The sequence below is a fragment of the Antechinus flavipes genome, chromosome 3 (assembly GCF_016432865.1).
Source record: "Antechinus flavipes isolate AdamAnt ecotype Samford, QLD, Australia chromosome 3, AdamAnt_v2, whole genome shotgun sequence".
Lineage (NCBI taxonomy): Eukaryota > Metazoa > Chordata > Mammalia > Dasyuromorphia > Dasyuridae > Antechinus > Antechinus flavipes.
Genome location: NC_067400.1, coordinates 63,612,534 through 63,640,346, shown reverse-complemented (window position 1 = coordinate 63,640,346; position 27,813 = coordinate 63,612,534). Strand labels below are relative to the sequence as shown.

General features: G+C 56.3%; 1 protein-coding gene across 1 annotated transcript; it reads left to right on the top strand.

Annotated features, from left to right (window-relative positions):
- Window positions 1-1,845: 1,845 nt before the first annotated feature.
- ASIC4 (acid sensing ion channel subunit family member 4) lies at window positions 1,846-27,703 on the top strand. The gene is made up of 10 exons (XM_051983482.1): window positions 1,846-5,820; window positions 22,287-22,431; window positions 22,816-22,943; window positions 23,283-23,445; window positions 23,582-23,638; window positions 24,739-24,892; window positions 25,948-26,039; window positions 26,168-26,247; window positions 26,449-26,553; window positions 26,672-27,703. The coding sequence occupies exons 1-10, from the start codon at window positions 5,239-5,241 to the stop codon at window positions 26,783-26,785; spliced, it is 1,620 nt and encodes a 539-aa protein (XP_051839442.1). The 5' UTR covers window positions 1,846-5,238; the 3' UTR covers window positions 26,786-27,703.
- Window positions 27,704-27,813: the final 110 nt, after the last annotated feature.

Sequence of the window (27,813 nt, the reverse complement as noted above, 5' to 3'; positions counted from 1 at the left end):
CGCTTCATCTCTATTTCTGACCCCTTGCCACCTGCCCTTTCTCTGGACACTATGTCTTGTTCCTGGTGTCTTCCCCCCTCCCTCCCCCCCCACGGTTGTCCTTGGGTTCTGGCCCTGTCCATCTATGGCAGTCTTTCTTCTCCCCCCGCCCCCTTGCCCTGGCTCTTCTCCCCAGCTCAGTCTGGTAGTCCCCTTCCCCCACTCCCCGAGTGTTGGCTAGAGCCCTTTTCAGTCTGAGTCACTGTGGAGTGGCTGGGGCTTGGGTGGGGGGACAGCGACGGCAGACGTTAGAGGCAAGAGTAGAAGCTTCAGAGTAAGGGAAGGGGGTGTTTCGGGTGATGAGGTAGGGCTGTGCGGAAGTGGCAGAGTGGGGTGATGTCGGGCTGGGAGGCTGAGGGGCAGAGGCTCTCCTGCCGGGACTCTAACCCTCTTCAACCGCCTCAGATCACGTCCCGGCCTCCCCGCCCCCCCTCCCCGGGACTCTCATTAACCGCTTCTCCTGCCTCGTCCGCGGCATAAATAACCCAGATAAATCAGCCGCCGTCCGCCGTCCGCCCCCCGCCCCCCGGCCCCCGCACCGCCCGTTTGTCACCGCCGAGCTCGCCAGCCCCGCTCACCAGCCCAGCCCCTGCAGGCCCCCCCCCCCATCTCCTCCCACCCGCTACCCACTCCAGGGTACCGGCTCAGCACCGCCTCCCCCCTGGGTAGGTAGTGGGGACCACTAGGGGAAGGGAAGCCCTTGGGGGAGGGGTGCAGGGGGTGGGATTCCTTGGAGGTGAGGAATTAAGAGTCGGCCTGAAGAAGGGAGAGATAAATGAAGCCTGCAGTGAAGGGGTTTTTCGAGAGTTATTTTTTTAGGGAGGGGGGGCGCCGGGAGGGTGGCGATTGTTCTGGCCTTAAATGCGGGAAAGCACACATACAAATCAGGGGTAGAGGCCCATTTTGTCACATCAGGGGGTTGGGGAGGGGGACTATAGTCCTAAGGAAGAGCTGGGGGTGGTGGAGAGATAAGGTAGTATGGGGGGGGGGGGCGGGGAGGAGAAAAGCACATAAATTCTGACGATTGGTGAAAGCTCCCTGTCCTGGGCTTGGGAGGGGGAAGAGAGTTCCAGGGAGAAGCCCTGCGTTTTCCCTGTGAGGGTTGGTGGGGTGTATCTGTGTGTATGTGGGGGGCAGTTGTAAGGGATTGACATGGCTCAGGGGGATTGTATATAGCTCTTTGCAGCTGTTTCCCAGGTCACAGGGTCTTCCTTTCAGGCAGCTTGCCAGAACTGAACCACAGGTTTTCAAATGGACCCCATCCCAGCTGTGCTAAACCTACCTACCTGCCTGACCCCCAAACCTGGATTTCTCTGTCCATTCCTCCCCTTCTTCTCCCCACCCACTCTGATGCTCCCAGTGCTGTCACCCAGCCGAGCTGTGCAGATGTCCCTCCTCTAATCTCTCCCTCTCCAGTCCACCTTCTATTTTCCTTTAATCACTGTCTCAAAGCCCAGTCCATCATCTCTGGGGGGGCCGGCTCTGAGGTGGGGTAAAGAAAGGGAGGAGGACTGGAATGTCCGCCAGCTTCCACAAGGGACCAGAAGAGGACGGGGAAATGTACCCTCTGGGCTTGATGTTAACTCCCAGCAGTAGTCCAGATCATCTTTCAGGAGATGCTCCCATCATATAGGGCCGGGGGGCTTTAAGGTGCCCCTACCTCCATAACCTAGTCCAAGCCCTTATCAGTTCTAGCTGACCTTGATACCCCTTAAAGAGGTCTTGGAGATTGTGTGTGTGTGTGTGTGTGTGTGTGTGTGTGTGTGTGTGTATAGAACAAGTCTGCATTACTGTGGGGGAAGCAAAAAAAGGATTGTGGGGGGGAGAGAATGGGCTATAGGGATTGGGGAGGGGGAGGAATCTGGGCTGGGCCCCAGGGACCGGCTGGGCAATGAGCCGGGGAAGCAGCCGGGAGGCTAAATGAGGGAGATTATCACCCAACTGCAGCCGGGCAGGGAGAGAGCAGAGAGGAGGCAGGGAAGCGGAGAGAGGGGGGGAGAATGGGAATGGGGGGCTACAGGGGAAAATGGGGAGCAATCAGGGGTGAAGAATTAAGAAGACAGGGGCTTGGGGAGGGTGGTTTTAGAGCAGCAGCAGGGTGTGGTGGCAAATGAGGTAAATAAGCAAAAGGGATGGGGAGTTTAGGATATGGGGCCATTTCTGTGGAGACAGGTGATGGGAACACTGGTTGGTGGTGCAGAGGTTGTTGAGGGGTGGACGGGAACTGTTCACAATTGCTTTGTGTTTTAAGGCTCTGGGAGCTGTCCCTTGGTGGTGTCAAGTCATCTACCACAGAACCCCCATTTCAAACATGATGATACCCCTTTTTCCATCTGCATGTGGAATTTTACAGCCACATTACTGTCTGAGCTTTTCCTGCTTTCCCCCCTTAGGGGGAAAAGGAGGGGTGACGTGGGATTTACTATGCATGCCCATGGGGAGCAGGAAAGAGAGGACCTAAGGTTTTGGAAAGACGGTAAATCTGGGGAAGGAGTTAAGGGCATATAGGTAATTGGGAATTTACATATGGGAGACTGGGAGTTTAAGCTTGAGAATGGGGAGAGGTGGCCAGGCCCCTCATTTCCTTGGCAAAGACCCAGACTGAAGTAACCTTAAAAAAGCAATTAAATCACCTTTAAAAAAACCCAGTAAAGAAAAATCAATACTGGGAGAAAGGGGAGGAGAAGGAGAGAAAAGGGTAGAGGAGGATGGTGGGGGGTGGGGGGTGGAAGGGAGGGGAAGCATGGACTGGAGACTGGAAAAGAGGGGGAGTTTAGGACTAGAGAAAGTCGGGGCATTGCTGGGGGCAGGAAGAAAGAAAAAAAGGGGGAGGTTGCCCCATCCTGCGGTCACCTTAGCAACATTTGCATTTTCCACAACACATCACTTCCAGCTCTCGGAGGTCCCCAGGACGGACTCCTCCTCTCAAAACCCCACAATCAGCTTTCAGTTGGAAGTTGAAGCCCATGGATCTCGAGGATCCCATCCACAGGGATCCTACAAGAAGATCATTTTAGGGAGCCAGGCACCCGTGTCCCCAGCTTCCTCCTGGGAACACTGCTGCAGATCAGCTCTTTGGGCCCTAAGTCTCCCTCCCGAAACGGTCAGGCGGGCTACGTCTGACCAGGAGTTGGGGTCAGAGGGATTGAGGGTATGCTTGGGGAGGGCCCTGACGCCTCCGGGGAGGGCAGGAGAGCGCCAGGTAGGACTGGAACTGAGCTGGCGTGGAACACGGGCCATTTCTCCGACAGGGACCCCCGGGGAGACATTCTCCTCTCTCCCGGTAGGGCTAAAGCCGGGGTTGAATGCCCCCGCCCCTGGAATGCCCCGGCGGGTGTCGATGGGCAGCTCTGGTGCATGGGAGGAGGGAGGGGGTGGCGGCAGGCGGGCTTTGGGCTCTAATCCCCAGCAGCTGCCGTTTCCCTCAGATCGATTCCCTTCGCACTTTTTTTTTTCTGCTGCTGGTTCCGCGGCGCTGGATCGATGGAGCGGCCTCCCCCCCGCCCCTCCGTGCTTCCTCTCCCTGCTGCTCATTAGCGCTCCGATTAATCAGCCCCCCCCCTTTCCCCCGGGACATGTGCTCCCTCCCCTCTGAAAGCACTTGCTCCCACACACTGCTCCTCCTTACCCCCGCCCGACATCCCCTCCCCAAAAAGCGCATCCCGTTCCTCTCCGGCCACCCCCCGTCCCTGGAGGGCACGTGCTAATGCTCCCAGGCCAGCCCACATGCTTCTCCCTGCCACAACTCCCAGCGTGTCTCCCTCACCCCACCTCAGGACAGCCAGCTCATCCCATCGGGTGTTCCCCTGCTAGGCTCAGGGCCACGGCAGCTCTAAGCCTGGCCATGTCACCGATGCAAGTATCCTCCCTCCCCCCAGCCTGGCATGGATGATTTTTTTTAGACCTCAAGATGCTGTGGTAGTCCCTGAGTGCTTCCACACTTGGGAAGGCAGCACCCTCTCCTCCTCCCCCCACGATCTTAAAAAGCATTTTCATCTTTCTTGCTTCAATCCCACCCCCAGTTACACTCAATCTCTCCCCAGAAGTTTCTCCTCACTTCCCCAAGGGAGGCCCATCAAACACGCCCTCCTCCACACCCACACTCCCTCATCCAGGTGGGACACCCTGCCTACCTCGCTTTCGCTCTCTACCTGAGCCGAGAGCACTCTCACCAGCCTTGCCATGCCATCTGGGGAGGCAAGGGAGCCGCAGCTGCTGCCAGTCAGCCGGGAGGACCCCCTCTGCTGCTGCTGCCTGGGAGGGTCTGGGAACTTGGGGAGCGAGGGGAGGGTCGGAGCCTGGAAGGAGACCCGGCTCCTCCTGGGGCAAAGCTCTGCAGCCAGAACCTGGAGGGAGCCTTAGGGAGGCGAACAGGAGCTAGTGCGGGATTCCCTACCCTCTTTTCCTCCTCTCAAGTTCACGAGCTATTCAAACAAGTGGCTCAGGTAGAGCAGCTTGGCGAGCTGAGAATGGGGCAGCTGGGTCAGATACAAGGCCGGGGGTGGTAGTGGGAGCAGCGGGGATGGCAGGGGTCCCCCCGCGGGCCTGGGTGGGGCCTTGGGGGTGGTGCTCATCCGTGAACCAGCGCGGGGGCCGCCCAGGGGCACGGCCTCGGGCCCAGCAGGGAATAAAGGGAGCAGGGCAGAGCTGGGATTCTGTCATGTGATTGGGTGTGGGGGTGGGTAGGGCGCGAAGAGAGTTTGGGGGTCGCGCCTGAGGTGGGGGGCGGAGCGGGACGCCCCGGCCCCGGGCCGGGGTCCGCTCCCGCCCCTGGCACTCCCCTCCCCTGGCCCGGCTCCTGCTGTCCGCCCGCCCGCCGGTGAAACGCTGTTGACATGTCCTGAATTATTAAGCGCGGGGTGGGCTTCGGAGCACATGCTGAGCGGCGCGGGCTGAGCGGCGTGGCGGAGCGAGCGCTCGCAGGGACACACGCAGGGGCTGACAGCTGTGCTGCTGCTGATAAGCGAAGCCACAAGGAGACGATCGAGGAGAGAGACAAGCGGCGGCGGCAGCCAGGGCTGCGGAGCTGCTGGGAGTGTGAGCAGCTCCCCTCCCTCCGCCCCCTCCCCCTCCTCGGCTGGAGTTTGGAGGAGCGGCTGCTGTCACCAACCACTTGGGGAGAGGAGCCCGGGCTGCCAGGCGGGGAGGGGACAGCGGGCAGGGACGCTCCGGCCGCCGGGTCCGAGCAGCCAGGGACAGATGCCTATCGAGATAGTGTGCAAAATCAAATTTTCCGAGGAGGATGCCAAACCGAAGGAGAAGGAAGAGGGGGACGAGCAGAGCCTGCTGGGGGCAGCGTGCCAGGGGGCGCCCCCGAGGGACCTGGCCACCTTTGCCAGCTCCAGCACCCTGCACGGCTTGGGGCACGCCTGTGGCCGGGGACCTCGAGGGCTGCGCAGGAGCCTGTGGGCACTGGCCCTTCTGGCCTCCCTGGCCGCCTTCCTTTACCAGGCGGTGGGCCTGGCCCGCAGCTACCTGGCTCGGCCTCACCTGGTCTCCCTGGACCCAGCCGGGGTAGCCCCCGTCCTGGGCTTCCCGGCCGTCACCCTTTGCAACATCAACCGCTTCCGCCACTCTGCTCTCAGCGACGCTGACATCTTCCACCTGGCCAACTTGACGGGGCTGCCCCCTAAGGACAGAGACGGACACCGGGCGGCCGGCCTTCGGTACCCCGAGCCGGACATGGTGGACATCCTGAACCGCACTGGCCACCAGCTGGCCGACATGCTCAAGAGCTGCAACTTCAGTGGCCACCACTGCTCCGCCAGCAACTTCTCTGTGGTGAGTCCCGCCGGCTGGCTGGCCCCTGGCTCTAGGGGGGGCCCTCTGGGCTGGGGGGGTGGGATGGGGGCTCCCCTTTTCCTCTGCCACCGGGATCTCTCCTGGGCTTAGCGGTCCCTCTCTCCACTCTAGAGCCACAGCTCTTTGGAAGCCTCGAGGGGCTTGCCCTGTCCTTGCTGCTCCTGCCACTGCAGCACTGCCAGGGTTTGGAGGGGGCACCCTGGTGCCAGGGGGCTGGCACTGAAGGGATGGGGCAGCCCCCGGCTGCAGCTCAGTGGGAGGCTTCTGAGCCCTGCCACTCTAGAGAACATCTCTCCAGAAAGTCGGGGCTTGTGTCTTCTCCCCCCTCCCTATTTTTACCTTCTCTGACTCCTGCTGGCCCCCTCCCACCTTGGGCAAGTAGCAGAGTCAAAGGTTGGGGGCTCAAGGGATTGAGGGAGAGCAGGCGAGGAAGGGTTTGGGGGCATCTTGTGGAGCTGGCACGGGCACTACCTAGAAGGACCTCGTGGACATTTACACAGTGCCAGCGTCTTTCTCTCTCACACACTCCCCCTTTCATGTTGTCCCCCATGCTCAGTTCTGGCTTTTCACTCGGTCGTTAACACTAACAGCTCTTTCTCTCTTATAGTCTGTGGCTCTCACACTCAGGCTCACTCATTCATTCTGAGGTGCACATCTCCCCCCCACACACCCCCTTCAAAAAATCCCTCATCCTGGCCACTGTTTCTTACCCACCCTACAGATCCCTGGGTGCTGGGTTTGGGGTGCCCCCCCCCCCCACGGATCACCGCTCATCTCCATCCTCAGTGTCAGGGTCGTGGAACACAGGAGGAGCAGGGAGGGCCGTTATCCAGTGTCATTCCCTCCCGCGATTACCATGATCTCTCTCAACTCACACTCTGCATGTCAGGAGCTCATCGACACACAGTAGGCTGGTGGGGCTGCCTCCCTATGTGCACATGCACAGACCCAGACACTCCGCTCCGGGAGTTTTAATCCCTGTTTGTCCTGTGTATACACACACACACACACACACACACACACAATCACACACACACACTCACACAATCATACACACACACACAGTAGGGTCCCACTGATGATGCATGAAAGCCCTTTGCCCACTTGCTCATGTATGTCTCTCACACAGAGATGCTTTCCTGGACGTGGCATTTGGGTGACGGTGTCTCAGGCACACAGTCCATGTTCAACTCACACCATGCTTTCTGGGTATATTCCCCTCCTCCCCCATTTTTACTACCCAGCATCCCCCCCTACACACACACACAATCACTCTCCTGCCACTGAATTGGCCACAAGATGGAAATGCAGAGATAGGAGAACCAGGGTTCCCTGCCTGAGCATCAGGGGGACACATGCCCCCAGTAGAGTAATATACAGCCTCTCATTGCAGTCAAACGGGCCCGACTTCATTGCTATCTGGAGGGGACTATGTGCCAGGGGACAGTTTTGGAGTCCCACAGACCAGGGATGTCTTGTCCATGGGCACAAGCAGAGGCTGCATGGAGGGGAGAAAGGAGCATGGGATGGGGGAGGAGGAGAGAGTGAGAGAGAGTCCTACGGGAGATGGTTCTCCTTGGGGGACAGTGAGTGGAAAGGGGCTGGTCGGGGAAATTGAGGCAGCATGCTCACCCGCTCATTCTCCTTTTCTTATGTCCCTGAGCTTTATCTCCCTGCAGATTGGGAAGAATCAGAAGGTGGGATATAGAGTTGGGGGGGGGAAAGTGGGGGGCACAGTATTCTGTGAGGTTCCCACTCGTGTTTGTCATCCCCCTGGGGTGAGATTCCTTTGCTCTTTCCCTGCCCACCCCCCAAATCGGGAAGGAACAGAGACTGGTCCCAGCAGGTGCTGATGGGGGCCAGAAATCAATGGAATCTTTGTGCCTACAGAGCGGGAGTTTGTATCTCAGGGCCTGAGGGGGATGGGAGGGGGGGAAGAGAGAAAAAGGAAAGGGAGGGGGATCCAAAGGGGGAAGAAAGGAGGGGAGATGGAGAAGTGGGGGGGGCGCTGGGGGGAGGCAGTTGGAGTAAAGGAAGAGAGGAAAAAAGGAGGGAGGAGGGAGAGGAGAGGAGTAGAGTGGGAAGAAAGGGAAAGGCGAAGACAGAAGAGAAGAAGGAAGAAGGGAGGGAGAAAACTGGAGGAAGGAGGGAGAACAAGGAGAGATTTCTTGCTGTGGTCTGGGAAAGGAGAGCTGGCTAGAGCATTTGGAAGCAGTGTTCTCCCCTGTTTTGGGTCAAGCGAGCTCATAGGAGGAATTCCTTGGACTCATGGTCTGGTCAGGGTGAGAGTGATGGGGAAGGGTTGTGTGGAGGGTGCATTTTTCTTGGGTCTTTTTGATACTGATAATCTGGTGACATGAGGATGATGGGAGTTTTTAGGGATTTCTTGCAGGAGTGGCTACCAGACAGAAAGGACTGGGTAAGAAGCAGCGGACATGTAGGGGGAAAGCCATTCACCTTTGGAGATGCATTGTCCCTTAGCACTAAAAGGCCATTGTCTCTTAACACTGTTTCCTTCCCACCCCCATCCTCCTCTCTTCCAGTTGGAAATTGAATCGGATTCTGATTTTCATATTGGTAGGAAAATGATGAGATCTGTGATAGGATTGATCGGTGATAAACATGACATCTAGAATGGGGATGGGTCTGTGATGAAAATGGGGACTAGGATAGAGATGGCTCTGTGAATGATGAAGGGAATTCTGCTATTGATTGGACACTGGGCAATGAGATGGGTCAGCCAATTAGAGAAACGGGTCTGAGGAGTGGGTTATTGTCCTGTTTTTTTTTCTCTTACCTTCCTTGATCCCTCCTTCCCCACTCCCCACTATGCTGTGACCTTTCCTCTGGAATCCGAGTTAATAAATGTCACATTTTCCAGCCTATTTTTACTTTGGGTAATGCTCCCTCCCCCAGTCCTTCTCAGCTGCTGCTCTATCTAGCTGCTGCTACCACTTCAATCTCTCACCCCCACACTTTGTTACCTCCCCCACTCCCCCAACTCATTTCCCATCTCCCCATTTACTTTTCCCCTCCCATACTTCTACCTGTTCTCACTCTTCCCCATTCTCCCTGCTGTTTCCCCTCCCTGTCTAGTCTTCTCCGTCCCCTCCGGAGCAACCGAGGAAGCCCCCCACATTTACTGGGCAGCAGCTACATGCGGGGGCTCTGCCTCAGACACAATGAGGGATTAAAAAAGAAGACGTGGTCCCTGCCCTCAGGGAGCTTACAGCCTGAACGCATCCTATGTGAAATCACAATGAAAGACAACAGCTGTTGGAGAGGATTTCACGAGGCAGTTTATGATTAATCACCGAATGATGTCTACACTCAGGAAGTGCTATGCGTTCAGAGGAGGGAGAGAGCCCTCGTGCCTTGGGAAGGCCTGGGAAAGGCTCCCTGAGGAGGCCGAGGGGATGTAAAAGGCTTTGCTGGGAGGGGGAGCGATTTTAGAAAGTGCTTCTTCCCGCTCCACACGACCCCAGCCCTTCCTCCTCTTCCCTTCTCCTGACAAGGCACAATTCCAGGGGAACCTACCCTCTGTCCGTCGCTCCCTCAGTGATTCTCATCGCTTCCCAAGTACTGGGATGGGTTTGGCTTGGGACTGCTGTTTGGGTGGGGGTGGAACTGAAATCTAAGGCATAATAATAAGATTAAAGTGCGCCGAGAAGTGCGCCACTTTCCAAGTGCCAGACACTGTGCTAAGCACCTTGCAAGTATTATCTCATTTGATCCTCACAAGAACCCTGGGAAGGAGGGGATAGCATTACTATCTCCATTTTACAGATGAGGAAACTGAGGCAAACAGGGTTAGGAGATTTGTCCAGGAGCCCCCAGCTCGCAAGCCTCTGGGGCCGGATTTGAATTCGAGTTTTTCGGACTGCGGGCTCGGTGTTGTGTGCACCACGGGGCCATTTACCTGCTCCTGCAGGCTGTGCTCAGGAAGATGGTTGGATGGGCGTATTCCAGTCCCTCCAAGCACTTTCCTGGCATGATGTGGGGCCCAGTCAGGATTCAGTGGGATTTTTAGAATGAATAAATCAAACAAGAAGGACAGCACCTCCTTTTCCTTCTCTCGAGGTTTGCAGGCCCACAGGCCAGTCAAGTGGGCAGGGCCCCAATCCTTACCACCGTTTTTGGGATGAGGAAGCAGGCAGGAGAGGCCCAGGGTTGCCCAGAAGCCCCCCAGTTAAGGAGAGGTGGAGGAGGGATCGACATCCAGGGCCGCTGACTTTCTGTTACATCACCCCGTCTTCCCAAGGTCTGTGTGAGATGGATGGGCTTGGAGTCAGGAAGACCCGACACGTACCTCAGTTTGCCTCAGTTTCCTCATCTGTAAAATTAACGGCATCTCTGACCCATTGGGGTCGCAAAGAATCAGACACGACTGAGCTAATCTTACAAGATGTATGACTTCAAAACTTAGGGACAGCACTCGGAGCCTTTCTGATGGAGAGCTGGGGGTCCAAGAATGGAGGGCCGGGGCCCAGGAGCAAGTCCCAACAATAACATTTGTCCACTCACCCACCCATTCTCCAGGCAACTCCGTGGGGCAAGAGTTATGTTCGTTTTGTAGATGAGGGAACCCAAGATGAGGGGTGAGGGCCCCTGCAAGGTCCCACACAGAACAGGCCACGGGCCCGGGGAGCTTTACTCTGCGTCGGGCTTCCCAGGGGGGCGAAAGTTTGCTCCATGTGGTTATGGACTGGAACACGGGGAAATCTCGTAAAGGGGATTCGGGAGAGCTTGGAGGCTGAGAGGATAGTTGCAAAAGTGAAATAAGGGGAGAAGAAGTCTACGTTAAATATCTGTATATGGGTATACACACATATCTGGGCATTTAGGGGACACATGGGATAGAGCACCAGCTCTGGAGTCGGGGGATCTGAATTCAAATCCAGCCTCAGACCCTTACGAGCTGTATGATTCTGGACAGATCATTTAGCTGTAATTGCCTCCATATATAAAAATACACACATACATATGTATAGCATATTGTAATATACAGTGCATTTTATATATAGTATGTATTTTTATATAACGCAAACATTTAAGTCCAGATTGTGTTTTATTTCTGCTTCGTTGTTGATATTGTCTGGTAGATGGCACGGTTTGATTTTGGAGTCAGGACAGAGGGTTTAAATCTTAGCTCTGTTCCTTTTTGGATGACCTTGGAAACTCTACCCCTCTTTCTAGAGCCATAAAATGAGGGGGTAAGACTGGGTGGCTTTAAGGTCCTTTGAGTTCTGAATGATTGTTTCCCTTAGGTGGGGAAACTGAGGCAGGAACAAGACGAGTTTCCCAGAAGTTAACAATTAGTGTTAGTCAACAAATCCAACCCATTTTACAGATGAGAAAACCAAGACCCAGGAGCATCAGTTTTACCCAAGGTCAGCTGGCAAGTATCCCAGCAGAATTAGAATGCAGGTCTTAGGACTCCCAGAGCTGCACTCTTAGTATGTTATTGCAGATGCCAGCTAGAGCAAGAGAAAAAATTGCTTGCCCCTTTTTCTCCTCCCATCAGACTGTCTGGTACCCCTATTTCCCCTTCCTGACTAAGCCCCATTCTTGCCCTTCCAATTTATTTCTTTTTTCCTTCCCTCCTTTGACTGGCATGACTAATAATCACTCACCTGGTTCTCCTTCCTCTTTGCTAATCAGGCACAATTAGACAAGGCCACTTCCAGCTGGGCAGTCCCCCATCCCTCCCCCTCTTATCACAGCTCCTTCCCCCCCTTTCAGGTCAGCTTCGGGACAAAGGGGCCTGAGACCTGGTTTGGGGTTCTTCTCTCCAACTTTTAAGCCCCTAAGGTCTCAATTCCTTTTTTTTTTTTCTGTATGTCATTTCACCAGGCAGCCTCAGCCCCTTCAGACCTGGTTTGGCGTCCTTTTCCTCCTACTTTTAAGCCCCCTAGATTTCAGTTCCTTTCTTTTCTCTGTATGTCATTCCATCGGGCAGCCCCAGCCCCCTCAGACCTGGTTTGGGGTCCTTCTTTTATTTTTAAGCCCCCTAAATCTCAGTTCTTCTCTTGTCATTCCATCGGGCAGCCCCAGCCCCTTCAGACCTGGTTTGGGGTCCTTTTCCTCCTACTTTTAAGCCCCCTAGATTTCAGTTCCTTTCTTTTCTCTGTATGTCATTCCATCGGGCAGCCCCAGCCCCCTCAGACCTGGTTTGGGGTCCTTCTTTTATTTTTAAGCCCCCTAACATCTCAGTTCTTTTCTTGTCATTCCATCGGGCAGCCCCAGCCCCCTCCCCTTCAGGCCAGCATTGAGACAGGCTGGCTGGCCCTCTGCTCTGTGTTCCCTTTTTACTGCCCCTTTCCTTGCTGCCTTTTCCTGGCCCCCAGTACCCCTATGCTTTCCCCACCGAGGGCCTCTTGGAGGCCAGAGAGAGGCGCGGGAGGCTGCTGGGCCTGCGGGGTCTGTTAATCTGACCAATTGCAGCTTTTCGTCCAGGCCCCTATTTTCTGCCTCCCTCCAGAGGTGCTTTCTTCACGTTCTTGGATCCTCCTTTTGGCTGCAGCCCCAGCTGCCCTCAGCCCTCTCTCGGGGGGCTCCCTGCCTGGATGGGGTGGGGGAGGCCTTGTCCCGTAGGGAATCCGGCACCAAGGATGGCCCCATGAGGTCTGCACTCCTTATTGTTGCAGGGGATGGGGGCCTGGAGGGAGACCGCTCAGAGGGTGGGAGGGGGCCCTGCAGAGCCAGCCCTGACCCGGCCCCACTCTGCAGAGGCCCCCGCCGGCCTCTTCATTAATCAGGAATCAACCGGGAGCCCAGCTCATTATCAGCTCAGCTCCTCTATGGAGCTGCCGGAAGATGCTGATTAGTGTTTGTAGCAGTGCTCCCTACTTGTCCCCTCCTGGACCCCCACCCTGCTCCCTGTCACTCCTTGCACTGCTCCCCACCTGCTTCCCCCTCCCTCTGCTCCTTTCCTTCCTGTGCAGAATTAGCTCCCCAAATTGTCTCCATCCCACCCCCCCCCTTCCTCTGCAGTCCCGGGCCTGATTTGTTAGGAACATGACAAGATCTGGGCTGGGGCAAGGAGGATGGGGCGGGGGGCTGGGGTGGGGAGCTGGGGGGGAGATTTAGTTTGGAGGAAGGAGCAGGGCTTTGGCCGGGAATACCGGGGTCCCGTCTGTGATGTGGTGGCCAGTGACGCAAGGCAGTCAGGCTGCGGCCGCTCCGGATCCTGCTTGTTGGGGGCTGGGGGGGGGGGCGGCCACTGGCTTCCAGGAATGAGGGGGAGCCCGAGGCCCAGGGAGAAAACCCGTGGTTCCTCCTGCCTCCCGAATGACGAGGATGTGGGGCTTCCGTCAGCCAAGTGTTCCACAGTCCATTTCTGACTGATCTCTTCAGCCTCCAGCCGGGCAGTCATGGGGGGAGGGAGGGAGGGAGCGTGGTCCCTTGGGGCAGGTGGGGATTGGGCAGGGAAAAGACCTACCTGGGCCCCCCATGATCGGGTGGTCGGTTTGGGGTTTGCCCCCAGCAGCTGCAGTGGGGTTGTGCTTTTTCTTGACCCCCCCCCCGAAGGAGGCAGCAATCTGAGAGAAGGATGGAGCTGCACATGAGGGAGACGGGGTGTGTGTGGGGGGCTGGGGTGCCATGGGAGGGGCCCTTAGGGGTGGAGGGAAGGAGACCCTTCCCACAGGGAGGACACGGGGGAGGGTCTTAGGGGGGACTGGGGCTGGGATCTGTTTTTCCTAGTTCTCCCCAGATGAGTGAGGAAATCCCTTCTCACCTGTCCCAGCCTTTTTATCCGCCCCCCCCCCATGGTCTGGGTGGCCCCATTTTGGCCCTCTGGGTTGGGGGCAGCCGCCCCCAGCCCCAGTGAGACAGAGACAGGCTGCAGTGAGGGAGTTCAGGGAAGAGGCACGGGATGATTAAGGGGAAATGGAGGATTGATTTAGGAGGAAAGATTAAAGCAGCTAAATCCGTGGCGCTTGGCTCAGCGGTGACTAAGCGTGGACAGGATAATAGCTTACAAATGTGTGAAAGGTGTAAATACCAGGCAGGGGGAGGGGAGGGAAGGCGGCTTGGCTGGGGGGGGGCGGGGAGCAGAAGGGGCCGGCAGCCCTCTCCCAGGGGCAGGGGTCTCCTGGGCCTGTGGCCCCGAGATGGGTGGCCAGGGGAGAGGGCCAGGCAGGCTCTTCTCCCTGCCGGGAGGCTGTGCAGGGGAGCCGCCTCCCAGGAGGGGGGCCGCCTCCCAGGAGCGGGGCTGCCCAGTGGTTCCCCGTCCACCACCTCGGCCTCTGGACCTCCCGGGCAGAAGAGGCTGCTCTTCCCTTCCGGCCCCCTCAGCTGCCTTCTGAACCCCAAGACTCCCAGTCTGCCTCTTCTCCCCCCACAAGCCCTGATACACACACCTAGGGACGTGTCTCCTGGCCGTCCCCCTGCCTGCTCCCCCCGCCCCCTCCACCGGCCACCTCCTCGCGCTGCTCCCCCCAGCTCCCCCCTCATGGCCGCTGTGGAAGCCTCTGGCGCTTCTTGAGCGGAGGTCACTTTGCTGAGGAGCTGGGAGCCTGGGGAATGCAAATGAGGCAACCCGGAGAGGAGAAGGGAAGGAGAGGAGACAGGAGGGAGGGAGCTGCATGTGTGATGGATGTATGCCAGGCCGTGTAAGTGTGCAGGAGAGAGTGGAGGGATGTGGGGCCGGGGCCGGGGGCCTCCTTGCACAGGGTGTCACATGGGGCGGGGGCCAAGGGCCTCCCCGGGGGGGCAGGATGGGCCGGCAGGGGCCTCCTTCGGCATGGGGACCACAGCAGGGGCAGGACCCACCGGCAGGGCCAGGGCCTCCTGGGGGGGCAGGCCTGTGGTGTGGGATTACAAGGATCTTGTAATGTCTTGTGTAACGTGGAATGAATGGTGGGCTGTGGGCTTGGGTTAAATGTAGATGTGTAGAAAGTTGAGTGGGTGCCGGGAGCTGGGAGGCTGAGTGTGGTGCCTGGGGCTTGCGGGAGTTGAGTTGTGTAAGGCTGAAGGGGGTTTGCAGGGTTGGGTCAGGGAGAGGTGCTGCAGGGAGGGGTGCTGTGGGGACTGAATGGGGTCCGAGGGGTCTGTGTGTGTGTAAGGCTGAATGGGAGCCTGGAGAACCTGGGGGGAAACCTGGCCTCCATCTTGTCCCTGTCATCTCGGGCTCTCCTTACCTCCCAAACCAGAAGGGGACATTTTTCTCTCTTGAAGAACAAACTACACTCTACCCCGGAGCCCCTAGTTTCTGCCTTAGCCAGCCCTTTCTCTTGCCCACCTCCCTTGCTTGTCTGACACACACTGAAGGTGGCTGGTAGGGGTGAGTGAATTTAAGGAAAGGGATCATTTACAAGAGAGGTCGATATGAAGAAAATGGAATTCCTGAGTTTAGGAGTAGTGGAGAATTTGCAAGGAGCTCCTTCCCCTCCATCCATCCCATCTACTTCCCTACCCTGCTCTTGGAGAGCCAGCCCTTGGACCCGTCCATCTTACTCCCAGGATTCCTCATTCCCCTCTTCCTGGAGTCACCTCGTTTCTAGTCGGGTTTCCCAGGAGCCAGTTTGGGTGGTAACCTCCCACCCACCCCAATATCATCATCATCATTTTTGTCACCTTCATCTCCTCCCGGTTCTCCTGCTCTCAGCTTTCTAATTTCCATTTCTTTTTTCTAGAGATCACCTGCAGGTAATGATAGTGCTTCCACAACTACTCACAATTTACATATGCTTGAAGACAAAGACAGCTTCTTTCAAGACCCAGTTACCCCCCTGTGGGTGGCGGGAGGAAGAAGGCAATCCTTGCCCTTGGTCCTGGGGACCGTCGGGGTAAAAGCGGAGTGCGCGCGGGTCTGCGGGGCTGGGAGGGGAGACGGTGTCCTCTCCTGCCCGGAAGGACTGGGAGTGTTGGAAAAGGAGTTGCTCTTAAAGACCGGTGTCATCTCCACACAGACCAGATGTACCTTGGGAAGGGTGCTAAGTCCTCCCGTGATTAAACACCTCATCCGTTATTCCGGTCAGCTCTGATCCCCGAGTTCTGTCTGTAGAGAAGTGGGGAGCCGGGAAGCTGCAGAAGCGCCGGGACCCCCTCTGCGCCTCCGCTCGAAGGGATCAAACCCAAGGGGGAGGTGCCCTCAGCTGCCTCCCCCTCCCCAAACCTGCCGTCAGACTGAAGGATTCGGGCTCCCGGGCTGGGGAGGGGGCGTGAGGGTCAGAAGCCACGAATGGAGAGCGGGGCAGGCGGATCCTTAATGGGGGCACTGGGCTTGGGGGCAGCTAGGGAAAGTCTGAGCTCCTTGGCGGAGGCAGAATGCCCAGAAGGCAGCTGTGATAAAGCCCGGCCAGAAGATTAGCTCTGGGATTAGCCCAGTCTCTGCAGCTCCCCGGCTGCCGCTTATCTCCCGGAGGCTCGGCCCCCTCTCCCCACCGAAGCTCTGAGCCCTGGCCCCACTAATTGCCTGTTAACCCCGTGGGCACTGTGACTGAAGGGGGGGGGGGCGTCGGGAGAGCAAGAGCCCCGCGAGGGCTCGGTGCGGAGAGCGCTTTCCTGGGGAATGGGAGCCCGGTGGATAGATAGAGCCCAGGGGACTGATAGCGCCGAGCACCGAGTTTAGCTCAGGACAGATCTCTCCAGATCTCAGATTACTGTCTCTTGTTGCAGAGTGGGGAGGAGGGAGTTGGGAGGCTGGGAAATGTGCCCGGGCTGTCAGGGGGAAGGAGGGAGGAGTGTCAGGGGCGGAAGGGCTGGAAAGGCAGGCTGAGGGACAGAGTGGGGAAGGTGGACAGGCAGAGGCCGAGGGTCACACAGGCACAGACCCACAGGCAGAGGTGCAGAGACGCAGAGGCCAGGGAGACAGAACTGAGGGCCAGAAATCAGGGGGCAGAGAGCTGGGGAGCAGGTCAGAAATCAAGGGGGAAGAGAGCGGGGGAGCAGGGGATCAGAAATCAAGGGGGCAGTGAGCTGGGGAACAGAGGGTCAGAAATCAAGGGGGCAGAGAGCTGGGGAGCAGAGGGTCAGAAATCGGGGGGCAGAGAGCTGGGGAGCAGGGGGTCAGAAATCAAGGGGGCAGTGAGCTGGGGAACAGAGGGTCAGAAATCAAGGGGGCAAAGAGCTGGGGAACAGAGGGTCAGAAATCAAGGGGGCAGAGAGCTGGGGAGCAGGGGATCAGAAATCAAGGGGGCAGTGAGCTGGGGAACAGAGGGTCAGAAATCAAGGGGGCAGTGAGCGGGGGAGCAGGGGGTCAGAAATCAAGGGGGCAGTGAGCTGGGGAACAGAGGGTCAGAAATCAAGGGGGCAGTGAGCTGGGGAGCAGGGGGTCAAATCAAGGGGGCAGAGAGCTGGGGAGCAGAGGGTCAGAAATCAAGGGAGCAGACCAATGGGGAGCAGGTCAGAAATCAGGGGGGCAGACAGCTGGGGAACAGAGGGTCAGAACTCAGGAGGGCAGACTGATGGGGAGCAGAGAGCTGGGGAGCAGAGGGTCAGAACTCAGGGGAATAGAGAGCTGGGGAGCAGAGTCAGAAATCAGGGGGGCAGACCAATGGGGAACAGAGGGTCAGAAATCGGGGAGCAGACCAATGGGGAGCAGAGGGTCAGAAATTGAGGTTAGAATTAGGGATGTGTGTAGACAAGCAGAAAGGAGAGAGGTGGATGCAGAAGGAAGGAAGGAAGGAGAGCTTCATGCTGGAAGGGTAGAGGGGAGGCCGAGGAAACGAGGAGAGGAGCCTCAGGGGACTGATGGGGAAGAGAGCAGCACCCTTGTTGTTGGCCCTCTGGCCCAGGACCTGTGCCGGTCCCCGGGAGTGCTTTGCGTGGCCCCCCTCCCCCCTCCCAGCCCCACCTGGGGCAGCCTGTGGCCAAGGAGACGCGGGCAGCGGCGGCTCTTGTGGGACGGAGCGGCCGTGCCGTCTCCATGGAAGAGGCAGCCGGGCTGTGCTGCCACCAGAGTTCTGCCACTTAGGAGCCCGCGGCTCCACCCGCTGCCCGGCCGCCCCGGGGGCTGTTTCCGGGGCAACGATGTGGTCTGTCTGGCAGTCAGTGTCCCACGAAGGGGGGCGGGCAGCTCGGCCTGGCCAGCTCCTTCCCTGTGGACTTCCTGCCCGTCTGCCTGCCCCCCACTCTCCTTTTCCAATCCATTTCCTCTGGGTAGGGGAGATGCTGGGTGGGCTGGGGGGGAATATATATATAAATATACATCCTAAACTTCCTGGGTTTGGAGCTGGAAACATCAGCTCCAACTCAGCATCTTAGGGAGGAGAAAATGGGGGGCTGGGGGCAAAGGTGATATAACTGGCTCAAGTAGCAGAGCCTAGACTCTCTTCAAGCCTTCTGCCTCCTATCCAGCCCTTTTCACTGAGAGAGACAGTGTGCCAGAGGTCCAGGGTAAAATGCAAGGGCAAGGTGGGCTGGGCTGGGGGCTGGGGAGGAGTCCCAGAGCCCCTGGGGGGAGGATAGCAGTTAAGCTTCCTGATCTCACTGACTTTGTATAGGATGGGGCTGACCTCTCCTCCCCCCCTCCTCCACGATCCTCTCCCTCCTTTCTCTTCTCCTCCTTTGTCCTCTCCCCTTTTCCCCTCTTCTCCTTTCCTCTTCTCTCCCCTTCCCTCTTCTCCCTTCTCCTCCTCTTCTCTCCCCTCTTTTCTCTTCCCCTCCTCTCCTCTCCCCTTCCCTCTCACCTCTCATGTCCCCTCCCTTCATCCCCTTCTCCCTTCCCTCTTCCATCCACTCCCCTTTCTTTCCCCTTTCTTTCCTCTCTTCTTTCCTCTCTTTCCTATCCTGTCCTGTCCTCTCTTCTCCTTTTCTCTTCTTCTTCCCCTCCCCTCCTCTCTCTCCTTTCCTCCCTTCTTCTCTCTTCTCTTCTCCCCCTTTCCTTCTCCTCTCCTCCCTTCTCCCCTCCTCTTCTCTCCCCTCTTTTCTCTTCCCCTCCTCTCCTCTCCCCTTCCCTCTTCCATCCACTCCCCTTTCTTTCCCCTTTCTTTCCTCTCTTTCCTATCCTGTCCTGTCCTCTCTTCTCCTTTCCTCTTCTCTCCCCTCTTTTCTCTTCCCCTCCTCTCCTCTCCCCCTTTCCCTTCTCCTCTCCTCCCTTCTCCCCTCCTCTCCTTTCCCCTCTAACAAAGCACTTTTAAAAATCTCTCATTCATTTTTCTTGTATCATTTTGCACTATTGCTTGTCTCCCAGGGCCTAACACAGAGCTCTTCATGTGCTATAAATATGAATAGTCAGAACACACACCTAAAGGGAAGAGGAATGAGGGGAAAGAGTGAATGGAACTGATTTGGGGAGCAGCTAGGTGGGGTAGTAGCTAGAACTCCGGGTCCGGAGTCAGGAAGATCATCTCCAAACACTTTCTAGTTGTGTGGCCTTGTTTACCTCAGTTTCCTCATCCATAAAAATGAGCTGGAGAAGGAAAGGGCAAACTACTCCGGTACCTTTGCCAAAAGAACCCCAAATGGGGTTTTTAGATCTGAAGAATGATTGAACAACACAGAGGGACTTGGTCACAAAATGATGGACCTGGAAGGAACTCCTTGCTGGGTGATAGGGAGTGGTTTAACAGAGACTAACAAAGGAAGGGCAGGAGGAAGGATGAAAAGGTAGATTGGAGACATTTGGACTTAAGGTTAGAGAGAAGGGAAGAAGAGTAATGGTCAGGATTCTGTCCCCTCTCTTCTGGCTAAAGCCAAAGGTCAGCCTGTGTCTAGGAACCTTCTTGAGCCGGCCCTGGGGCTGCGGGCAGGGGCTGTGAGGCTCCCGTGACAGAATGGGTGAAAAGCATTTTGTCAATCCCAAAGCACGGAATGAATGGCAGTTGATGTTGCTAGGGTTGTTATTATGTGTTTCACAACAGTCTACTACAGGCTTCCAATGAGGTGATGACTTCTCTCCCAGATCCTTCTACTGCATTCCTGCTGAGCTCAAGCAGTGTTTACAGAGAGATAGGGGGGGTGTTCTGGTGAATGTTGAACACTATGTTCCACTGGGGAAAAACCTATGTGCCCCTACTTTTAAGATTAATTGGTATTATTAACATTTTATCCATCACTTTCTTGTCTAGACAATCAACAAAATAATAAATCAAGCCCTAATTTGTGGAGACATTTTTGAGAGATAAATGCTAGCACGGAAAATTGAACAATGGACTCTGGAGCCGGTTAGACTTGATTCCAGCACACCCCTAGGCTCCGGGAGGGAATGCAGGAGCAGGATGCCTTTTGGGGAAGGCACCCAGGAGCCAGGTCTGGAGAAGATAAAGCCGCAGGATTTGCTGATTGAGGTTGCTTATTGGGCTGGAAGACTCTCCAGTTCCATACCCATCACCACCACCTGAATTCAGGCTCTTGTTAACCCTCTCCTGGGTTATTCTAATCCCCTCCTACATCGTGTCCCTGCTGCCATTATCTTCTCCCTTCAATCCATCCTTCCCGCAGTTGCCAAAATAATCTTTGTACTGCACAGGGCAGAATATAGCACTTGACTTTAAAAATCTCAGCGACTCCCCATGACCTAAAGGGCAAAATACAAAATGCTTAGCCCAGTATTTAAAGCCCTCCACAATCTGACTCTGCCTTACCCTTCCACATTCATTTCACCGGAGGACTCCACATCGTAGCCAAGCTGGCCATTGCCTGACCTTGCTCTGCCTTTCCCCACCTTCCTGCGTTCCCATCTAGAACGCGGCCTCTTTCCGTCTCTCCGCCTCTTGAAATCCCTCTCTAGATTCCAGGCTCATCCCTGGATTCCTTGATCATCTCATAGGTCCCCTTTCCTCATGTTTTTACACAATGTCTGGGTCACTTTGTTTTTGGCACTTGCCACTTCTTCTGCCCCGGCTCATACTCACAGAAGCAGGTACCTGATCCCTCTCCCCTGTATAACCTGATATGCTCTCAATGCGTTTTTGTTCAATTTGCCCGGATTAGGGATATGATGCTTTAGAGCTGACTTCTCTGATAGCTGCAAGCTTTCCCTTGGCTCCTGGGAAGGAGGTGGCTGAGGGTCATTTCCCAAGGGGTCTCTGCTCCTGCATAGAAATGCTCATGTCAGCTGGGATGATGGCTAAGGGCAGTGTAGTGTCTTCGGACCCAGAAGAACCGAAGGCAGGGGGTAAGAACAGGACCTCCCGTTTCATTGATACAGGGAAATCCTAAAGGAGGGAATTCTCTCCGCGTGCAAGCTTCTGCCTTTTTAGAGGCTTCTGAGTGTTTCCTAGAGCAGAGATATTTTCCCTACAGCAAAATACACTCCATTTACTAACTTCCTCTCCCTTACCACTCAATCCAAGCTCTGTTCCCTGGTCCCCGACTTTCCCTTCTCTCTGTCTGTGCTGTGTCAGTGCCATCTGGTGGATGCTGGGACAATTCCTCGAGCAAGGAGAATTAAGGATGCAGAGAATGGGGGGATGCAAGGAAATGTGGGAGACAGATAAGAAGGTGGGACAAACTAGGGGAGAGGGACTATCCCAAGCGAGAGGCCGGCTTCTCCCTTCTCAATGGCTTGGATTACTTGAGCCCCAAGGAGGGATGGCAAGTGCTGTGGCTCAGAGTCCTGGGACTGGGGTTAGCAAGACCTGATTTCAAAACTGGCTTCAATCTAACTCAGTTTCAATTAGTCAAGCATGGACAGAAGCAGCTACACCCAAAGAAAGAACACTGGGAAATGAATGCAAACTCTTTGCATTTTGTTTTTCTTCCCGGGTTATTTATACCTTCTGAATCCAATTCTCCCTGTGCAACAAGATAACTGTTTGATTCTGCACACATATACTGTATCTAGGATATATTGTAACCTATTTAACATGTATAGGAATGCCTGCCATCTGGGGGAGGGGGTGGAGGGAGGGAGGGGAAAAATCGGAACAGAAGTGAATGCATGGGATAATGTTATAAAAAATTACCCAGGCGTCAGCTCTGTCAATAAAAAGTTATAGTTGTTTAAAAAAAAATAAATATAAGGCAGATTAAAAAAAACTGGCTTCAGACACTTATTAGGTGTGTGACTCTGCCTCAGTTTCCCCATCTGTAAAAGGAGCTGGGGAAGGAAATGGCAAACCACTCCCGCATCTTTGCCAAGAAAACCCTGGGGAATGCACAAAAATATTTGTCAAGGCAGGGTTGGACTTTGGAGAAGCTCAGGGCCACTGTATCCTTGCTATGTGTATATATATGTATATATGTATATATGTATATATATATTTAATGGGCAGCTAGGTAGCCAAGTGGATAGAATACTCAGCCTGGAGTCAGGAAGGCTTATCTTCCTGAATTCCAGTCCAACTTCAGGTCCTGACTAGCTGTGTGAGCCTGGGCAAGCCACGTAATTCTGTTTGCCTCAGTTTCTTCTCTATAAAAAAAGGAGCTGGAGAAAAAAATGGCAAAGCCCTCCAGTATTTTTGCCAAAAAAACCCACAAATAGGGTCATGAAGCATCGGCCTGAAAAACGACAACGAACTCTTCATGGTACCTCCCTTTCTCCCCTTTCCCCCCAGGTATATACTCGGTATGGAAAGTGCTACACCTTTAATGCTGACCCCCAGAGTCCTCGGCCCAGCAGGGCAGGGGGCATGGGCAGCGGTTTGGAGATCATGCTGGATATTCAGCAGGAAGAATACCTGCCCATCTGGAGAGAGACCAGTAAGAGCAGAAGGGGGAAGGTTCCCCCTCCCTTGGCCCTTTCATTGGGGAGATGGGCCTTACATCATGGTTGAATGCTGTGTTGGGGTGAGGGTGAGTGAGAATGACTCAAGAAAGAGACTGAAAAACCAGAGCAAGATTCCTGGTGGGGGGAGGAGGGGGGGTCTTAATCAAATGAAGGAAACTTATCTTTTAAGAACGCTCGGAGCAGAGAGAAGGCGTCTGCCCGAGTTTCACGTGGGTGCATCTTTCTCTGAGGGGGAACGGCCTCGGGTTGGGGGCCACCGCAGGGAGCACAGAGGCCGGTCGCAGAGCCTGGACCCCAGAGAAGCCGGAGAGCATGAGAATTCCCATCTCCTCATCTTTGGGCTTCTTCCCCTGCAGATGAGACGTCCTTCGAGGCTGGCATCCGGGTTCAGATCCACAGCCAGGAGGAGCCGCCGTACATCCACCAGCTAGGGTTTGGGGTGTCTCCGGGCTTCCAGACATTTGTGTCCTGCCAGGAGCAGCGGGTGAGCATGAGGGTGGCCAGTGTGGGATGGTTCTGCCCCGAGGAGCCTCTGATCGTTCCGCATCCAGTTTGCACTGGCCTGCTCCGGCAGCGGGGTCTGGGGTCTGAGGAGCGAGGTCAGATGGAAGGGGCTGTGTTTTAGGGGGTGGGGACTGGTGTGGAGAGCTCCTGGTCTGCAGAAGGACTCTAAAGGTCCGAGGATCTGGTTTCAAATCTTGCCTCCGATATTTACTCCCTGTGTGACGGGAGCCTCCGTTTTCTCGTTTTCTCGTTTGTAAAATCAGGCTTCTGATCTAGCCCTAGACCCACTGTGACCCTCTGATCCTCCTTTATTTCTCAGCTGACCTACCTGCCCCAGCCCTGGGGTAACTGCAGGGCTAAGAGTGAGGGAGGGGAGCCAGAACTCCAGGGCTATGCGTCCTACAGTGTCTCAGCCTGCAGGCTGCGCTGTGAGAAGGAGGCTGTGCTGGCTCGCTGCCACTGCAGAATGGTTCACATGCCAGGTGGGTGCCCCCGGGAACCCCCTTCCTAGCAGCCGGTGCCCCGGGGCCCTGCCTTTGTGCATGTGCCATCCGGAGGGCAGGGCTTGCATGGCGGGGAAGGGACTGGGGACTCCAAGGACACTCTCCTCTCCCCCAGGCAACGAGACCATCTGCTCCCCCAACATCTACATTGAGTGTGCAGACCACACTTTAGGTAGGTGCTCCTTCTTCCCTCTTTTCCCTCCCTCGACCTCCCTTTCCCAGCTCCCCATTCCCTCTGTCCCTTCTCCCAGAATCATGGCACCTCAGAATCCGCCTAATCTGAACCCGCCTGCTGGATAAATCTGCGCCATCCTTGAGTCTTAGTCGCTTTTGCCTGAATATTTCCCGGGTCGGGGAGCTTGCCACCCGATGGGGCAGCCCGTGCCCGGTTAGACAGCACTAACAGAAGTTTCTGTGTGCCTCCCGAACAAACCGGGCTCCCTCTGACATCCTCCCTGCTGGTCCGGCTTTTGTAGGATCACTCTTATCTCCTTCCCATAATAGACAATCAGGTCTCTCCCTAGTTCCTCATTCCTGGCCCAGCCCGTCTACCTTCTCATTCTGCATCCTCACTCGTGCCTTCTCTTGCTTACCCTGCCCCCCACCAACCTCGTACCCCGACTCTCTATCTCCTCTCTACCCCCTTAGCAGGACCCTCCCTGGGGGGGAGGTCTGTGGGATTTAGGACTGGGGGCTCAGCCTGGGAAGCATATTTGACTTTGCAAGTCAGGAATCCAGGTTCTGCCTGACAAATAAATATTTTCGCCTTCCCCGGGGGAGAAATCTCCTGCTGGAAGCATCACCTCGTGTCCGTTCGGGGCAAACCCTCCCTGTCCGCCCAGGCCCTGACATTACCTGTCCCCTGGCCCTGGCTCCCTCTGTTACACACCGGCTCCCATTTGCCCCACAATCTAGCCTCCCCCCGAGTTCCATGGGGCACATTTACCCCCCCGAGTGAGTCTGGACTCGTGCCGGGTCGGGGGGACCCAGACAGGGTATAGTGGGAATGCGGTTGCTGAGTTGTGTCTCAGGGCTGAGAGAGTCTGAGGTGGGCAGCTGGGAAGGATCTTAGACCGTTCGGATTATACTGGATGGAAGGGGTAGGCAAAGGGGGCCCAGGAGTGGAAGAGTCACACCCAGATCTTTGGCGGGGGAGGATTGTTCTTGTGAAGATACCTGCCTGACAGGACTGGCACGTACCCTCTGCCAGCCGGCTCCCCTTTAAGCTCTGACCTTCTCTAGTCCGGCCCAGAAGGAACTGTTGTATTGCAGACTCTCTGGGTGGGGGATCAGGAGGCCGCTGTGCTTGCCCCCTGCCTTGCAACCTGACGCGCTACGGGAAGGAGATCTCCATGGTTCGGATCCCCAACCGGAGCTCGGCCCGATACCTGGCCAGGAAGTACAACCGAAACGAGACCTACATACGGTACAGGAGCGAGGGGGGGCCAGGCAGGGGGCAGCTGCAAGGGCCTGGAGGGGGCTGAGGGTGAGGGAGGGTCTCGGGAATCCTGGGAGGCTGCGGGACTTCCCCCATTAGGTGCAAGAAATGGGGCAGGAAGGGGTGTAAGGGTAAGCGTGAACGATGAAGTGGTCACTGCCTCTGCCCACCACAAAGCCAGGCCCGTAACAGGTAAAATTTATTTCTCAAAACACCTGCTCCATTTTAGACAATGGCTAAGGGTGTGAACGAACGAATAAGGAATAAAGGGCTGGTAATACACAGGTGAGTAAGACATAGCCCCTGCCCTCGAAAAGGTTACTGTCTTGTTGGGGGGCAAACTCAAAATTAAATGCTCACTTCATGGGACTGACTACGAAAACTGAGAGAAATGGAGAGCAGAGACATTGCTGATAGTCAGGGGAGTTTCACGGAGGAGGTAAGGCTTGGGGCTGAAGGATTTGGGTAGTTGGGGGGAGGCATTGTAGGGCTTGGAGCCGTATAAGCAATAACGAGGAGGTTCATGATCATGCTGTTCGTGGGATAGTCAAGAATGGAACAGCGGGAAGTATGATGGGGTAGAGATGCTGACGTGGGCCCAAGTTGGAGACACGGGAGGAGGAAGAACTTAGCCTTCCTGGGTTGGGCCGTTGTAAATTCTGGAAGGAATGAGGGAGGGGGTATTTAAGACGGCAGAAATGAGGATTATGATCCAGCGATCAGAATTGTAAAGGGCCTTGGAGGTCATTTAATGCTTTACTCGCCAAGGTGAGTCCATTGTCTGGGAGCGTTTGGGGGCTGTGCCCCAGCTCTTTGTTATGGGAGACCCAAGCCCCCGTGGCCCGTGAGGGGAAGGTGGAAGCCACGGGCTCTTTGCCCTGAGCTCTTGCTGAGGCTTCTGGGGGGAGCGGGAGGAGGCGTGGAGCCGGTTTCTCCCGCAGCCATTCTCTGTCCCTTGCCAACTACCTGATGCTGCCCATGTTCTTTACCCGACTCCAGTTCCAAACTGCTTCCTGCCCTGAGCCTGTTGAATGTTTCCGCAGAGAGAACTTCCTGGTCTTGGACGTTTTCTTTGAAGCCCTGACCTCGGAGTCGGTGGAGCAGAGAGCGGTCTATGGGCTGTCCTCCCTGCTGGGTGAGACCTGTCCCCCTCCCCAGACGGAGCCCAGACGGCCTTGCAGGCTTGGCGCCCCCCCCCCCCTCCCCACCTCGGGCCTCCTAACCACCTGCTCTTCCCTGATGCACTGCTATTTCTATCCCCAGGTGATATTGGAGGTCAAATGGGGCTCTTCATCGGGGCCAGCCTCCTCACCTTTCTAGAAATCCTTGATTACATCTATGAGGCAAGGATGGGGCTGGTGGGAGGAGCCCTCAGGGCCAGGAGGGTGAAGGGTTTACGACTGGAGGGGAGTCGGTCATGGGGAATGGTGGGGGCTTTCCCAGATGTCTTCCCCTCATCTGTTACCCGAGGGCCCTCTGAAGGGACAATTCTGTGCTTCCCCCAGTCCGCCAGACTCATTCCCCTTTCTCCCACCCCCGACTAGGTGTCCTGGGACCGGCTGAAGAGGACGTGGCGCCGGCCCAAACCGCCCCTCAGGACCTCCGCAGGAGGCATTTCCACCTTAGGGCTGCAGGAGCTGAAGGACCAGGTAAGGGTCCGTGCGGCCCCTTCTCCCTCTGCCTGGTGGTGAGCCCTCCCCCAGCCCCCTCCCCTCCCGTGCTCAGGGCGGCCGCTGACGACTCGCCCTCGTGCCTGTTGCCCTGCAGAGTCCGTGTCCGGGCCGAGGCTGTGCTGAGGGTGGGGGGGCCAGCAGTCTGCTCCCCAACCACCACCACCCTCACGGCCCTCCTGGGGGCCTTTTTGAAGACTTCGCTTGCTAGGAAGGTGCTCTCAGAGGAGGGAGACAAGCGTCTGGACTCCTGCACGGCTCCCTGGGTGGAGCCAGGGACTCCCTTCCGAAGCCTGCTCCTTCCCCCTTGGGGCAGAATACTGTGACTCCCAGGACTGAGAGGCCCACTGGGAGGCTCCCAGGGAGTGGCAGGGAAATCAGCTGCTACCCCTCACCTCTCCAGGAGCTAAGTCCGGGCCATCAGCGTCTTTCTCTTCTCTCTCCCCACTTCCCCTCGAATCCTCACTCCCAGGAGCCCAGACTACTCCACCCCCGCCTCGGGCCCAGCCGAGGGCAGGAGGGTCAGGACTGGTTCAGGACCAGGGTAGGGAGTGTCCCTTGGCAAGGGCAGGGGGTATGTACTCTTCCTTGCAGAATAAAAAAGCAAAACAAACCCCTCTGTATATTTGTAAATAGCTGGGAGGGAGGGTGGGGGTGAAATAGGGATGGGAGAGGGCCAGCAGTGATCCCAGAAAGGTGTTTGGGCTTAGAGAGTGGGAGCCTTGAGACTAAGTAAGTATGTGGGAGAGAGAGGGGATGAAGGGCTTCTGGGCTGGCCCTAGTTCAGGCCTCTTGGCACAGCCCCATCCTCTGTTAGGGTAAATGGGAATGGCCCCAGCTGGCCTGGTCTGCCCCCCAAATGCACCCTCTGCCCAGCTCCCGGTCCTTCCCTTCTTAAGGCCACCTTTTCCCTTAACCTCCATTCCTGCTTCCTTTCAAAAGACCCTAATGAATCTCTGGGCGGGAGGCCTGTCAGACCTGGCTAAGCTTGGTTGGGGGGGTGGGGGTGGGTAAGGGTAGGAGGAGAGTACTTTCCAGGACCCTCTACCAGGGCTCCTTCCCCTGCTCCCAGCCTTGGGTCTGAGTTTCTAAATCTGTGAAACAAATGGAAATAAAAAGTCACAAACTATCGGCTGCGTGTGGGTGTGTGGTGCGACAGTCAGTGTACATGTGTAGACCTGAACGGCTCTGGGCCCGGAGCACCCCCGATGAAGATGGTTGGAGGAGAAGGGGAGAGCA